The sequence below is a fragment of the Sminthopsis crassicaudata genome, chromosome 2 (genome assembly GCF_048593235.1).
Source record: "Sminthopsis crassicaudata isolate SCR6 chromosome 2, ASM4859323v1, whole genome shotgun sequence".
Classification (NCBI taxonomy): Eukaryota; Metazoa; Chordata; class Mammalia; order Dasyuromorphia; family Dasyuridae; genus Sminthopsis; species Sminthopsis crassicaudata.
In genome coordinates this window covers 270,779,926-270,794,187 of record NC_133618.1, presented here as the reverse complement: position 1 = coordinate 270,794,187, position 14,262 = coordinate 270,779,926, and the positions used below count along the sequence as shown (strand labels likewise).

The window sequence follows — 14,262 nt, the reverse complement described above, 5'->3', positions numbered from 1 at the left end:
TATAGCATTGTTGTTAAAGTATGTAATAATGAGATCCTACTTTCCCAAGAGGTTATGGAGTGAGCGGAAGAAGGATCATGGCCAAAAAATCCTGGGCCAACCCCTAATATTTTATGCTTTCTTGGTATAAAACACCTGTGAAATCAGCATGTAAAAGAGAAGCTTATTTAATGGGGATATTAAGCCACAAAACTCTTCTGTGTTTTGATTAATGTGATTCTAAGGAGGCTCTTCTGGTCTGTAGCAGTGGCCAAACCAAAGTCAGCTCTCTCTGTAGAGTTTGCCTTCTTGATTTTAGGTAACTATTGTGGCTATGACGTGATACTTTTTGTACGGAAAGCAAAATGATCTTTTTTGGGTAGTGGGAGATTCTTCAGGGGTTTTTTGTTTTTGTTTTTTGTCAGCCAGGAAGTGTTAAGTGTCTGAGGCCAGATTTGAACTCGAGTCCTCCTGACTTCAGGGCTGGTGCTCTATCCACCTAGCTGCCCCTTCAAGTTTGTTTCTGAAAACTTCACCATCATACGTTTATCATGATGCCCTGGAGTGTAAGCAGCTCCATGGAAGAATAACTGTCAGTTTGGTTCTTTCAGGTGAAGAAGGCATATCGACAAAAGGCCCTCACTTGTCATCCGGATAAAAATCCAGATAATCCCCAAGCAGGTGAGACTATCTTGACAGAAGGAAAAGGGACAGCTTTCTTCAGCCTTGCCACTTGGATGTTGGGGAGCTTAAAGCAAGAATATCACATATAGGCATAGGGTGCTGGGCATGGGCTCACATTTAGTATTTCTGTAGTACTACACCTTTGCTATCTCATACACAGTCTAATTTTTTCTTCCTTTGGACTATATCCTAAGAATCCACAGTTTTTCCATTCTAAGAACTTTTTATTATTTTCCAAAATATTTCTTCAATCTCTGGTCAGTATCTGTCAGTCAGCAAATTTTTATATTGTAAGTGCCAAAGCATTATATTAGACACTGGAGATGCAAGTACAAAATACTTGCAAGGAGCTAATGGGAGGAGACAAAGACTTATAGAAACATATGATGCTTAAATATAAGTTAATAAATATAAATTAATACAGAGTTAAATATAAGAACTTTTGTGAGGGGGAGAATCAGAAAAGACTTCATGCCTTAATTCTTAAGCTTCCTCTTAAAGGAAGTAAAGGACTCTGAGATAGAAGTAAGGAGGAACCATTCCAAACATGGAGATGAGAGATGGAGAACTGTGTATGAGGAAAAGAGACAAGGCTGGTTTAGCTGGATAAAGAGTTAGGTAAGGGTAGTGATATTAAATGTGGTAGAAATGTGGTTGTTCAGAGCCAGGCTATATGAGGTGTAACAGGTTTTATAACCCTATCACAGAGGATCTTATATTTATTCCTAGAGACAGTAGGGAGCCAATGATAAATTCAAACTTGGTTGAATAAAGAAATATCATGGCCAGATCTATGTTTTAAAGGAAATTACTTGTCTAAAGCATGTAGGATAGAATAGAATGGTGAGAGAGAGAGAGAGAGAGAGAGAGAGAGAGAGAGAGAGAGAGAGAGAGAGAGAGAGAGAGAGAGGCAGACACAAAGACAGACACAAACCAATTGGTTCCCATAATCCAGGTAAGAGAGAATAAGAATCTGAATTTAGGTGGTAAACATGAATAAAGAGATGAGGTGGAATATGAAAAATATGGTGGTAGAAGAATAAGACTAAGTAACTGTTTGGATATGTGGGGTGAGGGAGAGGAAGGAGTCTAGGATAATATTGAAACTCAGAACCTGGGAGACTGGAAGGAAAATGGTGCTTTTGGCACATAGAAGGAAGTTTAAATGAGGAATGGGTTTGGGGGAAAAACTTGAGTTTTAGACACATTGATTTTAAGTTGTCACTATGACTGTTAAAAATATCCCCTGGCCAGTTGTTTGTGTGCTCCTAAAGCTCAGGGGAAAGATTGGGACTATCTTTAAAGATCAATGAATCATCTATTTAGGGATGATAGTTAAATCCATGGACACTGCTAAAGTCTGATATGGAGAAAAAGAGGAGGAGATGTGAATGAGTGTACCCCTAGGAGAGAGCTGTGGAGCAAAGGAAACTCAGGAATGGTCCATCAAGTAGGAAGAGAAAAGCAGAGGGTAGTGTCTCTCTCTCTCACGCCCCCCCACCCCCCAGAACCAGAGCAGTGAGACTCTGCAGCAGGGTCAGATGCAGCATGATGGGCTCAGAAGGGACAGACCTGGGCAAAGACCCTCAGGTCTGGCCCTTGAGAGATCATTGGTAACTTTGGAGCGAGAAGGTTCTACCAGAGCCAGATCACAAAGGCTTGTGAGTGAGGGAGTGGAGACCAAACAGAGGCGGGGAAAGTGAAGAGCATTGACAAGGTGTTGGTGGGGAAAGGATGGTAGTCAAGGGATAGTGAAGGTTTTCAAGACTGGGCCAGCCCATCTCCAGCTTTATGATTCCAGCACATCTGTGTTGTGTGATGGAGGATGCCATTACCATATTTAACTTCAGTTTTGCTGTTTTTTTTTTTTTTTTTTTTTTTTTTAATTATTTCTACATCCAGCTGAGCTCTTCCACCAGCTTTCTCAGGCTTTGGAGGTTCTGACAGATGCCGCAGCCCGGGTAAGAACATCTCCACTTTTTGTCAGCAGTTTTCACTATAAGTTTCTGTTTCTTCTATGATGCTCTTCCTGTCCCCCTCCCTAACCTCATTGTCACCCACACAGGACAATCTTTATTTGCTTATGACTCTTGGGGACCCTCCTCTATTTGCTTTGCCACCTGTGATCCCCAAGGCAGAGGGGACTAAGGGGCTTCAGCCTTGTTGTGGGGGGAGAGGAAACGGGACTAGGAGTTTGTGAAGTCTTAGGATTAGAAGACTCCTCAGTGGGCCTTCATTTCTCTGACTGATGTTGTGCCCTGTTTTCTCTTGCCTTGGCAGGCAGCATACGACAAAGTCAGGAAAGCCAGGAAGCAGGCCGCGGAGAGGACTCAGAAACTTGATGAGAGAAGAAAGAAAGTAAAGCTCGGTACGGAGGGTGGGAGGGAGCCTCACACAACAGCCTTGGTTTCCCTCGCCTCTCTTCCTCCATTGGCTTCCTCACTTTTCTACTGATTGCTCCATTTTCTACAATGCAGACTGTTTCTTACTTAAGCTCATCTAATGCAGTCCATCCCTGAGCCAAGAAGCCCTTCTTAACTTACCTGGCAAGTGGTCACTGGCCCAAAGCCGCTTGGCTAACTCTCCTAGCAGGGCCCCACCGTGGGGCCTTCCTGGGAATCTAATCTCACTCCTTCTCCACATTCAGCTCTTCCCAGAACTTTCCCAGGGAATAGTTTTATCCTGAGCAATCCATAGTATTATATAGCTATTCTTTGCCCTCCTTTTTTTTTAATTATAGCTTTTTATTTTCAAAATATATGCATGTATAATTTTCTTTCTTTTTTTTAATTAAAGATTTTTTTCCCAAAACACATGCATGATAATTTTCCACATTCACCCTTGCAAAACCTTGTGTTGCAAATCTGTTGTCTCCCCACCCCCTCCCCTAGACAGCAAGCAGTCCAGTGCTTGCTTCTCTATATATTTTCACAAATATCATGCTGCACAAGAAAAATCAGATCAAAAAGAAAAAAAATGAGAAAACAAGCAAACACAACAAGAAAGAGTGAGAATGTTATGTTGTGGTCTATACTCAGTTCCCACAGACCTCTCTCTGGGTGTAGATGGCTCTCTTCATCACAGGAGCTTTGGAACTGGCCTGAATCATCTTATTGTTGAAGAGAACCACGTCCAACTGACCATTTTCTGGAGGGGGCAGGCGCTGGTTTTGGACTTTCACATTGGGGTGTCTAGGTGCTGCATCATTTTCAGTCATACCTTGCTAGTCAGTAGTGTGGTAGCCTGTGATTTCCTGCTTTGAGATATCAGCCATGGTGTGGGATTTGCAAGTTTTAGAAAGTAAATCACCTGCTACCTCAGTCTCTATTTCAGTAAAATAGGAGGTGCTAGATAATTATAGTGTAAGGAGGGCAGAGTTAATCACCAGGCCTGAAAGGTATCTTAATGCAGTTAATCCCACCTTAGAGCAGTGGAGACTGTAGAGATAGGCTAACGTCATATACCAAGTCTATCAATATAGTATAGCAGTAGAAGGCCAGACCTTTGGCTGGTTCCCCAGTGAATACAAATCAAAGGAAATGAGAGTGAGCCCAGGGGAAGGAGAAAATAGAGTCAGAGGCAGTGCCCAAGTCAGACCAAGGGCTCCACCCCCTGCTGACCTCTGCCAGGAAGGCTGAGCTATTTTTGTATTGACACACACACCCACAGGTACCCTTTGTCCTTGGTTCTAGGGAACCAGCTTGGTTGGTGTGGGTTTTTAGGTTCTTTGGGCTGGTGCTGTTTCAGTATCTGATTCCAATAAACAGGATTCCAAAAAAGGGCTTAGTAAATGTTTGTTGACAAGAATTGAATTGGAAATAAAATCAATCCCTAAACAGCCCTGGAAAGCATAGCATAAGCAAGTATCCCTTCTGATCTGAGTCCTTGGGGTCTTTTAAGTAGGGGAGAGAGGCCTGATGTCAGGCCAGCGTGGGGAGGGGGCAGTAACCCACAGGGTTGAATTCAATCCCCATGGCCATGGCCAACCTGGGCTGCTTTGTAAGTCTGGCTCTATCTCTCTCCACAGATCTTGAGGCCCGGGAGAGACAAGCCCAGGCCCAAGGGAGTGAGGTAGAAGAGGACAGTCGAAGTACCAGGACATTAGAACAAGAGGTAAGCTTCAGCTGCTCGCTCCCATTTTCTTCCTGTGGTCACCAGGAGTCACCCCCTCCTAGGACTTATTGCCCAAAGTTCAGTGTGTGGGCAAACTTGAAACTGATTTGCATTGTAATGTTTTCTGTGCAATTATAATCTCCCTTCTCTATCTTGCTCTTTAGATTGCACGCCTACGAGAAGAAGGCTCCCGGCAGCTGGAAGAACAGCAGAGGCTGATCCAGGAGCAGATACGTCAAGATCGGGAACAGAGATTAAGAGGTGAAAGAAATGCTCAGATCTTCAGGCAGGCCCCAGTCCACCTCATTTGTTGGGTTATACCATTAGACAATAAAAGTAGATGGGATAAATTTGGGGAGGGGAGATAGAAAACAGTGAGATTGTGAACTTGGTGACTTTGGATCCTTTCCACACACTAAACCCCCATCCATCACTGGTTCTTTGCTTCTCGTTCCCTGTCCCAGCCATCCCGACCCTGGACAAAAGTGGCTTTGTCCTGGTAGCCAAACAGCAGGGGAAAACATCATGAACTCTGGGGCTCTTGGATTCCCAGTGAGCTTTTCCTTCTCTTCGATGGAGGAATTACGTGGGCCCTCCCCACAGCCCCCTGCTGCTATGATACACCCCTAAGCCTCATCTCAGAGACCTCCGCTGGGTAATTGACAACAGATGGAGAAATACATCTTCCTGCTCTTGTTTCCCTCACTTTCAATGGCTTATGTAGAAAAGATGCTGGCTAGTCCTAAGGATTAACCTATTAACTCTCAAGAAAGATCTTCTGCCCTGACTCTCTACCCTTTGTCCTTTGCCAATCTTTCTAGGAAAGACAGAAAATCTTGAAGGCAAAGGAACACCCAAACTGAAGGTGAGACTCTGCTGGAGCCCCTGGGGATCATCACTCGTCAGGTACCTGCCAGCGCGAGAAAATGTCCCTGCAGCTAAAGGAGCTCTGGGTTGGGGAATTTGGAGCATTTCAGAGAGCTGGCCCTCTTAGCCACTATATTCTGTTTCTCTCTGAAGTTTTGTGTTACTTCTTTTTGTTCTGCTCTTGAAATGTTGCTCTCAATCCAGGGACCAGAGAATGTACAGAAATGTCTTTCTCTGGTGTGGAAAATCCCCTGCTTCTGGGTAGACATTTCTTGGCATTTACCCCCATTTGTAGTTTAGGCTGCGCCCCCATTTGATTGTATGTTACTGTAAGCACTACTGTAGGTAGTGCCTGCTGAAACTTGGCAAAATTAAGTATTTGACATTCACTCGCTGTTCTCTTTGCAGCTAAAATGGAAGTGTAAAAAAGAGGATGAGACCAAAGGTGGTTACTCTAAGGATGTCCTCCTGAGGATTCTGCAGAAGGTCTGTCCTGCTGGCTCTGCTCCCTTTGTCCTCAGTCCACAGTTGCTGTCTGGTCCAAATTGATGGGCCTGGCACCCTTTGTAGGCAGACCTCTCCCATCATCCCTATGTTTTCTGTTTCTGTAACCCCTTTGCCTCTAGGCTCTATAAGCACTTGCCCCCTTTCCTCCTCTACCCTCCTCTTTCTGTCTCTGTGTGTGTGTGTGTCTCTCTCTCTCTGTTTGTCTCTGTCTCTCTCCCTCTCTTTCTGCCCATCCCTGGCCCACTTCTTCTTTGCTGAAGAGAAGGGCTTGGCCAGATGCATTGGGAGAGAAGGAGTGATTGGTCAACTCTGATCTTTGCCAACTGAGGTCGTGCCCACTGCGGGAAGCTTGTTGATGTCAAACTGAACCATCATGATGCAACATGTTGACTTGCCTGAATTATGGCTCAGTCTTTTCATCCCAAGGCAACTTTTTGTTGTTTGTCCTTGAGAGAACATAGCTGTATCTCCACTGTTGTACTGCTCTTTTTTTTCTTCTTGTTGTTTTGTTCAACTCTGGAAAATTTCTTTCCCCACCTCCCTCCCAAAAAATGGACTACTGACCTTTACCAGAACAGAGTTCCTTTTTCTCCAGTTTCTTGCTAGGGGTGGGAAGAATCATAGTTTCACCCTAGAGAGCCCCTCTAGCATGTCTCTTTTGTTGAAACAGCCTGACCTGGGTGGTGGGCTGGTGGGTGAGTCAGCCTCTCTTTTTGTTCTCACAGTATGGTGAAGTGCTCAACCTGGTCATCTCCAGTAAGAAGACAGGGAGTGCTGTAGTAGAGTTTGCTTCTGTCAAGGCTGCGGTGAGTATCAGGACCTTGAGGTGAGAGTCAGACCATTTGGGGCCTACCAGCCACTTGGGGACAGATTTACAGGACCCTGTAGGCCCCCTACACTGAAACGAAGGCCAAATCAGCCAGGACACAGCAGAATGATTCCTGGGTTCCTTGGAGGGATCTCCTACTCATCTGGATTTCTTTTGGCTAGTAGGAAAGATTCAGTTCTATGTAGGGGCAGGGCCATGAGGTTTATAACTAATGGCATAAGTGTTACAAATAATAAATGAGAGTTTTTATTAGTGTGCTTCTGGAAGCCATCACAGGTCCTTCCTTCTACCGTTTCTAAAAGCCACTGCTTTCCAACCTACCAACATGCACATCTTAGCTGGTTGCTGTCTCTCTGCTTTAGATAATTAGCACCACTCCTTTCCTCAGGGACAGCTTAAATTTGGTCTGTTTTCTTTGAGAGTCATTTGGTTTGAATTTCTGCAAAAAGGATTGGTACCTCAGCCCACCGTGTTAAAAGTTGCCAGCTCTTGCTGTAGACTTTGGGATCAAATAGTAGCATGAGACCAGCACTCTGGTCCCTATTCCAGAATTGGTTAGGTGACATAAAAAGAGGGTCAAATCATTGCCTTTGGCAGGTATTGGCCGTCAAGAATGAAGTAGGTCTCGTCAACAACCCTTTGAAGATCTCCTGGCTGGAGGGTCAACCACAAGGAACAGTGAGCAGTGATGGCACGAGCCACTCAGGACTGTCACAGGTAGGAAGGCACCAGAGACTATTACTACTTTTGTGGTTTTCCAGTAAATTTTTTTTAACTGATTTTTATTTTGGGGTGTTTTATAGTATATATAATTATTATTAAGTTTTATTTCATGTGATATATAAATGTTATAAACTGTGCTTTATTATAATAATTTTTCTTTTGTTGGATATCATAGACTAATGGCTTTTAAATTTTTCTGATCACAAACCACTAACAATAAAAAATTCATTGTTTCTGTGCTCCCCCCAACTATATTTATTTACTTAAAATTAGGTACATGTATCACTGTACAAATAATTATACCTCCCCACACATCTATATAAAACTTTAAAAAAATTGAAATTTAAAGAGGATGAAATAACAATGAAATTATATTTTATACAGAGGCAATAGTGAATTACTGGAGTTTATTGAGTGGGGAAGGGACACGTCAGACCTGAACTTTTGGAAAATCCCTTTGGCAGTTGTGTGAAAGATGAATTAGAGAAGGGGAAATTTAAAGCAAAAAATCAGTTAGGAGTCTATTGCATTAGGGCAGATGAGAGGTGAGTGGTGTCTGAAATAGGATGGTGGCTGTGTGAATAGAGAGAAGGAGAAGAAGTGGAGGTAGAAATGACAAGATTTGACAAGTGATTGGAATGAGGATTTGAAGATGATCCTGATGGTTTAAATCTGGAAGACTGGCAGAATAGGGATGGCCTCATCAGTCACAAAGAAATTTGGAAGAAAGCTGGTTTTGGTGGAAAGATCATGTGATTTGATCGCTGATGGAGATGACAACCACTTCATGCCTACTCATTCCATCCAACCCAAAATGAAAATGGCAGCATTGGGGTACTTACTGTTCACAGCACGGGAAAGCCTACAACCCTCAGAGTACCTGTCACAGCCACCAATTGACCTAGGAGTGAGACTGGGTCTACTGGGATGAGACTGGGATTTCCCAGGGGTAAGAACTGGTTTAGATGCATGGGAAGCAATTAGGTTATAACTGCTCTGAAAGGCAATCTCCCGTTTAGAGGGGAAAGTTGGGAGCTTTCATAACAAAGGCAGTGGGTAAAGTTGGGAATGTTAGGGGATAAGGATACAAGTGGTTTGCTTGGGTTACTTTGAAGACTATCGGCCCACCTTCTGGGGATCCTGGGATCAGTCCACAAGGATATTCCTCTCTGGCTCATCTGGATAGATGTGTGGCAGCATCTGAGACTTAGACCAAGTGCTTCTGGGAGGGGAGACTTTGGGAACCTGTTTTCTACTTTCTCCTCTATGTTAGCATGCCTCCTTATTCTCATCAAGTAGCTCTTTTCAGACTTTTTGGTCTTAGGATACCTTTTCACTCTTAAACTATCAAGGAGCTTCTCCCTTCCCCTCAAAGAGCTTTTGTTTGTGTGGCTTGTAGCTCCTTATAGTCACCTTATTAGGAATTAAAACAATTTAGTATGAATATGAAAAAGTTTTACCCCAGGGATCTTCAGATCACTGCATTGGAGGAATAAACTGACTTCTGTGAAAGAGATAAGGTTCTGTCCCTGGGAATGGTGCCTTTGACTCCCCCACTCACCAGATATGCAAGTGGTCCAGGAGGGAAGTCTGACGCTCCTTCCAGTTTCCCTTACTCTTGCTTTTGGGGAGAGGTTCAAGAAGGTTCATTGAGCTCTGATTGCAGGAATCTTCCTTACTTTGAGTAAAGGTCCTAGAAATATACTGCTGCCTTCCCATACGTGTAATACAGGCAATAAAACCTGTCCTTTGGATGACAGAATCGGAATATCTAAACTAAGGAAATGCCCTGAGGACTTGGGGCAGGCTGGGAGATAGGAAGAAGAGAAAGGTTGTACCCGGCCATTGGTGTCCTGTGGGGTGAACACATGGGTGTGCCCCTTGCTATGTTCACCTCTGTTATAGCTTGAGGTCCCTCCTCCTTAGGCAGCCCCCAGGTCGGTTACCTCTGCTTGTCCCATACCAACCCAAACGTGAGAGGGCTGGCCCTATGCAGTCCCAAGCACCTCAGGGAAAGGGGAGGAGAGGGTTTTCAAAACAACCCTAGGGTCCTTCCACAAAGGGACATTATTCCATGGTCTTTGATGTGGCACTATTGTCCATTTTTATTGTTTCTGGCATACACAAAGGGACCTCACAGCTAAGGGCACTGGTATGAGAGGTGATAGGAAAAAGGAGTCATTTGGATTTAAGCTTTCTTTTGCTTCCCTTCGAAAACCAGTTTGGAATGTAGCACAGGCCAGTCTATCTTTTGAGGGGGACTGTCCTGTAGTCTTTGGTTCTAATTTCTTGGCCATGACCCCAAGTGGATCTTGTGGCCCAGGTCCAAGGAGCCCATTTTGAGCTGGCAGGTATCCTCCTGGAGAGCTTCTCTGTGTTTTGGCAGGGCGGGCGCTGGCAGCTCCTCAGTCATAACTGGGCACTCTGGTGGTTCTGCCAAGTGCTGGCTGAGAGTCCGTGGTCACTGCCTTCATGCAGGACTGCGAGGAATTCTTCCTCCCCCCTCGTCATTTCTAGATCCCAGGAAGAGAGTGTGAATCACTTCCTCCCCTCAGTTTCTGTTGAATTTTGCTGGTGCTTCCAGGGAGCCTTCTGCTAAGTGCCTTGACCTAGTCTGCAGCCACAGCTCCCAAGCCCCCAGTTCTGAGCATTGGATTGATGCCTTTGAAGTCCTGGTCTTGTTACCCCTGCCCATTGTCCTTAGTACCTTACCAAGGCTGGTCTTGGGGCCCCCCAACCCCCGCTGACCTTTGTCAACTCCTTCCCCTGGCACACTCCTCCCACATCTCCAGATTGCTCCCTTCTGCTCTGCCGGCGCCCGGCTTTGTCTGGTCTTGTGGTCCTAAGGAGCTCCTTCTCTGTCTCAGCCTGCCTCGGCCTTCCTTCTGTCCAGGAAGTCATTCCTTACTTGCCCCACTGCACCCTGTGGGAGGAGGCGACCAGTTCCTCAAGTCTGTGATGAGGCTCAGGCTGGTTCTTCTTCCTCCCCTGCCCTTTGTACCCGCTCACCAAGTGGAGCCTTTATTGGTCATCCATTCAGCCCTCTCCCCTCAGTCTTGCCCCCTCCATCCCCATCTCTATCCCGCCATTGCCTTCAAGCCCATGGATCCCTGGGAAACTGCTCCCTCAGCATCTGCAGCACTTCCTCAAGAAGCGAAATCCCTAGGTCCACCTTGAAGGAAAAGAAGGGGTCAGTCAGGTCAGCAGGCACCCCCTGCAGTGGCGTGGTGTCCAGGGAATCTTCCTCAGAGTACTCATGTAGTGTGCCAGCCAGGGAGATGGCCGAGGGCAGGGTGGCCGAGTAGGCAGCAGCATAGGTGGGGGAGGGCTCGAGAATGTTGGGACAGCTGGTGCTCTCCCGATAGAGACGTGGAGGTTTGGGGGGGGCCAGTAGCGTGGATCTGGGCTGCTCGTCTCCCCACAGAGGGAGGCGCCGGCCATCCGGTCTCCCCCGAAGCTCCCGGATGACTTCGCGGTTACTGTATTCCTCGTGGTCTCCCCCCGCAGTGCTGGCTTGGCTGAGCACGCTGCCTTGCCGTCGGAGTCGTCGCGGTCTCCCCAGGCTCAGACGTTTAAAGAAAGAATTGTTGCGGAAAGATCCTTTCCGCCATGTCTCCATGGGACTGAGAAGAGCAGGCCACCTTGGCTGCCCTCAGGAGGCCTCCTTGGCCCAGGGATAGACTGACTCGCAGAGGCTCAGAAGCACCTGATCCCCGCTAAGAAGGTGTGGGGAGACAACCCGGGGCTATGGGCAGAGGCCACCTGGGTCTCTGCTTGTTCTGTCGGCGTGCCTGACAGCCAACAAGCCGCCGAAAGCTGTGGGGAGATGTCTCCCGGAGGAGAAGGCGGGCCTGGAGATCTTGGGGGGAAAGAGCCAAAGGGAAGGAGCACTTACTGTAGTGAGAGTGGTGGGGCGCACTGGTGGGTCAGATACAGAGCTTCTTGGGATGGACAGCAGTGGTCTCGAGGTATGGGGGCCGTGGCTTGAGCCGCCCTGAATCAAGTCCCTTCTCGGGGTGTTCGGCCTCCTGTGCCCGGCAGGTGTGGGACTGTTCCCTCGGAGGCTGGTGCCTCCCAGCTTCTGATGAGTGGTTTGGCTGCTTAGGCTGGTGTGCTGCAGTCTTGGTGTGTTTTTGTTTCCAGCTGACTCAGTCACGTAGGAAGCCGGGTTTCATGCTTTTGGGTAATTGCAGCATCCGCATGTGGGGATTGGGGCAGCCGCTCCCGCCAACGCCCAGGGCCAGTAGTGGAGAGTTGGAAGTTCCTCTGGGGACTCCTGGAGCAGGCCTGCTTTATGTCACTGTTTTTTCACCATTGACCACTGGCTTAATGTAGGGATACCTTGCCTTCTGGGTCCCTTGCTCTATGAGGAAGCTGGAAGTTAACTGAAAAGCAGAAGTAGGGCCTGACTGTCAGAGGAGGAGGGACTGGTTACTAGTGCAGGTGACTCACCCCCTATAACCGGATGACAAGCATTCATTAACTCAGGCCCACAGCCATGGATGGTGGGAAAGGAGCCAGAAGGTGTGTTAGTGGGAGCAGTCGTGTACCAAGAGAAGGTGCTGGCTTTAGCTAGAGATGAGCTCACTTCATGCATGTGGCAAATTTCCATGGTAAATGGGGGGGGGGCAGGGAGATAGATCAGGGAATAATTCTCTTGACCCTTTGGGAATAAGGATATCGTCTGGCCTTGTGTTCAGCCTAACATCCTGCCCAGTGAGGTCTTAGCTTGAGTTTTTCACCAGTCCCACTGACAAGACAGGTTCTGTCAGTATTCTTAGAAGGAGAGTGCTTCCCCCTCATTTTACTAAAAAGGGTTTCAGGGGTAACTTCCTGCACTAGCAGAGCTGGAATGAATGAACAAGATCCTAAATTAGAATTCTGAACTCCGAGGCAAGAAGAATAATTTCAAGTTTTTCCCTTCCAGCTGCCTGGGCCAACAAACCAAGACTTAATTTTCTATTGTTCATCTGATGGTATTTTGGGCCTCCACTGTGGTTTCACTGGGCAGCATTTTACTGGTTCTGTGTTTGACTCTTGGACTTTTCTGTGTAGTGTTTACAGGCCACAGGCCAACAGGATAGGAAAGCGAGCAGTAGAAAACCTGGCCCAGACAGTCTCCTCTTGGGCGCCGTGATCACGGGGGAGGCAACGGTCAAGGTGCAGGAGCTAAGCTAAGGGGCATTTTCCGCTGGCAGCAGAACCAGCACCTTCTTCCATTTTCCATGGAACACTGTTCCCTAGACTTTCTCAGTGTTTGGTCCAGGAGGAATCTGCCTCCCTGAGGTCCCACAGGATGTTGCCTGACAGCATCTTCTCTCAGAGAGCAGAGCCCTTTAACCCTCTGCTTTGGCTTCCCTCGGTGCCAGGTGTGTGGGAGAAGAGGCGATTCAGATCACAGATTGCTCCCACCTGCTGCTGGAAGGAGCACCCTAGCTTCCGCTGCTCCCAGGGAGGTGGTTTAAATCAAGCTTTGCACAACTTTGCCCATTGAGATGGTTGGCTATCATTAACCTGGCATTCATTAGCGCCCAAGCCAGCGAAGAGCCCTGCCCTCCGCTGTGTTTAAGAGATGAGCCAGACCCAGAATTGCCTTCCTCTCGGGTGGGGCTTATTCAGACAAGGGTGAGCGTTCTCTTACTTTTTGGCCCCAGCGTCATCACCGGGGGAATAGTCTAAAGGCCTGAATGAATGACTTTTTTTTTGGATAGGAGGGTAACTTTGAGAAAGATATGGAATGAGGCAGGAAGCTTCCCTTCCCCCAGAGCCAGCTGGGGTACTCCTAGGGCCACTGATAATGGGGAGGGGATCTGAGCACATTTAGAGGAGCTGTCTTGATAGTGTATTACAATAATATGCTCTTAGTTTCACTGGCTCCAGGGCCAGCAGTGTAGCAGAACGAAAAGAATTAATGTATTAAGGGAGCAGCAGGTGGTGAAGGCTGGAATGAGTATGGGGGAATTCTTCCCATTAAAAAGAGAAATTGGAATTGACTGTACAAAGTGAGAGGGAACAAGATAAGAAACAGCTGAGGGGGATCGTGGGCTGGGTGACATCCCAGCTGTTTGAGAGGAAGTGAGGCAAGAAGCTTGTTTCCCGATTTGGTTTAGAAGCCACCTTCCTCTCTGTTCTTAGCTGAAGACCTGGCTCAGGACACACTCCAGACTCAGCACCAGAGCCCAGTCATTTTCTCACTTCACTGCAGCCCAGGTTCCCTGTCACCTAGAGAAGCTAGCTCTTTGAAGGGGCACTGCAGATGCAGCCTCAGTCCTTTCTTGGAAGGAGGGGATGCTGGGCCTGGGGGGCCGTCCCTAACCCCTTCTCCTCTGTGTCCGCAGGGCTCCGTGCTGTCAGAGAGGGACTATGAGAGCCTGGTCATGATGCGCATGCGTCAGGCAGCAGAGCGGCAGCAGCTGATCGAGCAGATGCAGAGGGAGGACGAGGAGGCCGTGCCCACATAGCCTCTAGAACCCAGCCCCTCTTCCCTTCATCCTTCCTTCTCCCTTTTCTTAAATTAATACCTACAATAAATTTTTTTAGAAAGTGACCAATTGTGTTAA

The 14,262-nt window shown here is 47.1% G+C and overlaps 2 protein-coding genes across 2 annotated transcripts in view; one reads left to right on the top strand and one right to left on the bottom strand.

Annotated features, from left to right (window-relative positions):
• DNAJC17 (DnaJ heat shock protein family (Hsp40) member C17) overlaps positions 1 to 14,247 on the top strand; it is a 32,818-nt gene extending 18,571 nt beyond the window's left edge. The window contains exons 2-11 of the mRNA XM_074289305.1: positions 591 to 660; positions 2,566 to 2,624; positions 2,944 to 3,031; positions 4,691 to 4,776; positions 4,941 to 5,037; positions 5,598 to 5,641; positions 6,052 to 6,129; positions 6,876 to 6,956; positions 7,577 to 7,696; positions 14,041 to 14,247. Coding sequence (XP_074145406.1) covers positions 591 to 660; positions 2,566 to 2,624; positions 2,944 to 3,031; positions 4,691 to 4,776; positions 4,941 to 5,037; positions 5,598 to 5,641; positions 6,052 to 6,129; positions 6,876 to 6,956; positions 7,577 to 7,696; positions 14,041 to 14,163 — 846 coding nt within the window. The 3' untranslated portion in view covers positions 14,164 to 14,247. The remainder of the gene's footprint in view (positions 1 to 590; positions 661 to 2,565; positions 2,625 to 2,943; positions 3,032 to 4,690; positions 4,777 to 4,940; positions 5,038 to 5,597; positions 5,642 to 6,051; positions 6,130 to 6,875; positions 6,957 to 7,576; positions 7,697 to 14,040) is intronic.
• C2H15orf62 (chromosome 2 C15orf62 homolog) lies at positions 10,698 to 11,432 on the bottom strand. The gene has a single exon (XM_074289306.1). It carries the CDS (start codon positions 11,319 to 11,321, stop codon positions 10,797 to 10,799), a length of 525 nt encoding a protein of 174 aa, XP_074145407.1. The 5' UTR covers positions 11,322 to 11,432; the 3' UTR covers positions 10,698 to 10,796.
• Positions 14,248 to 14,262: the final 15 nt, after the last annotated feature.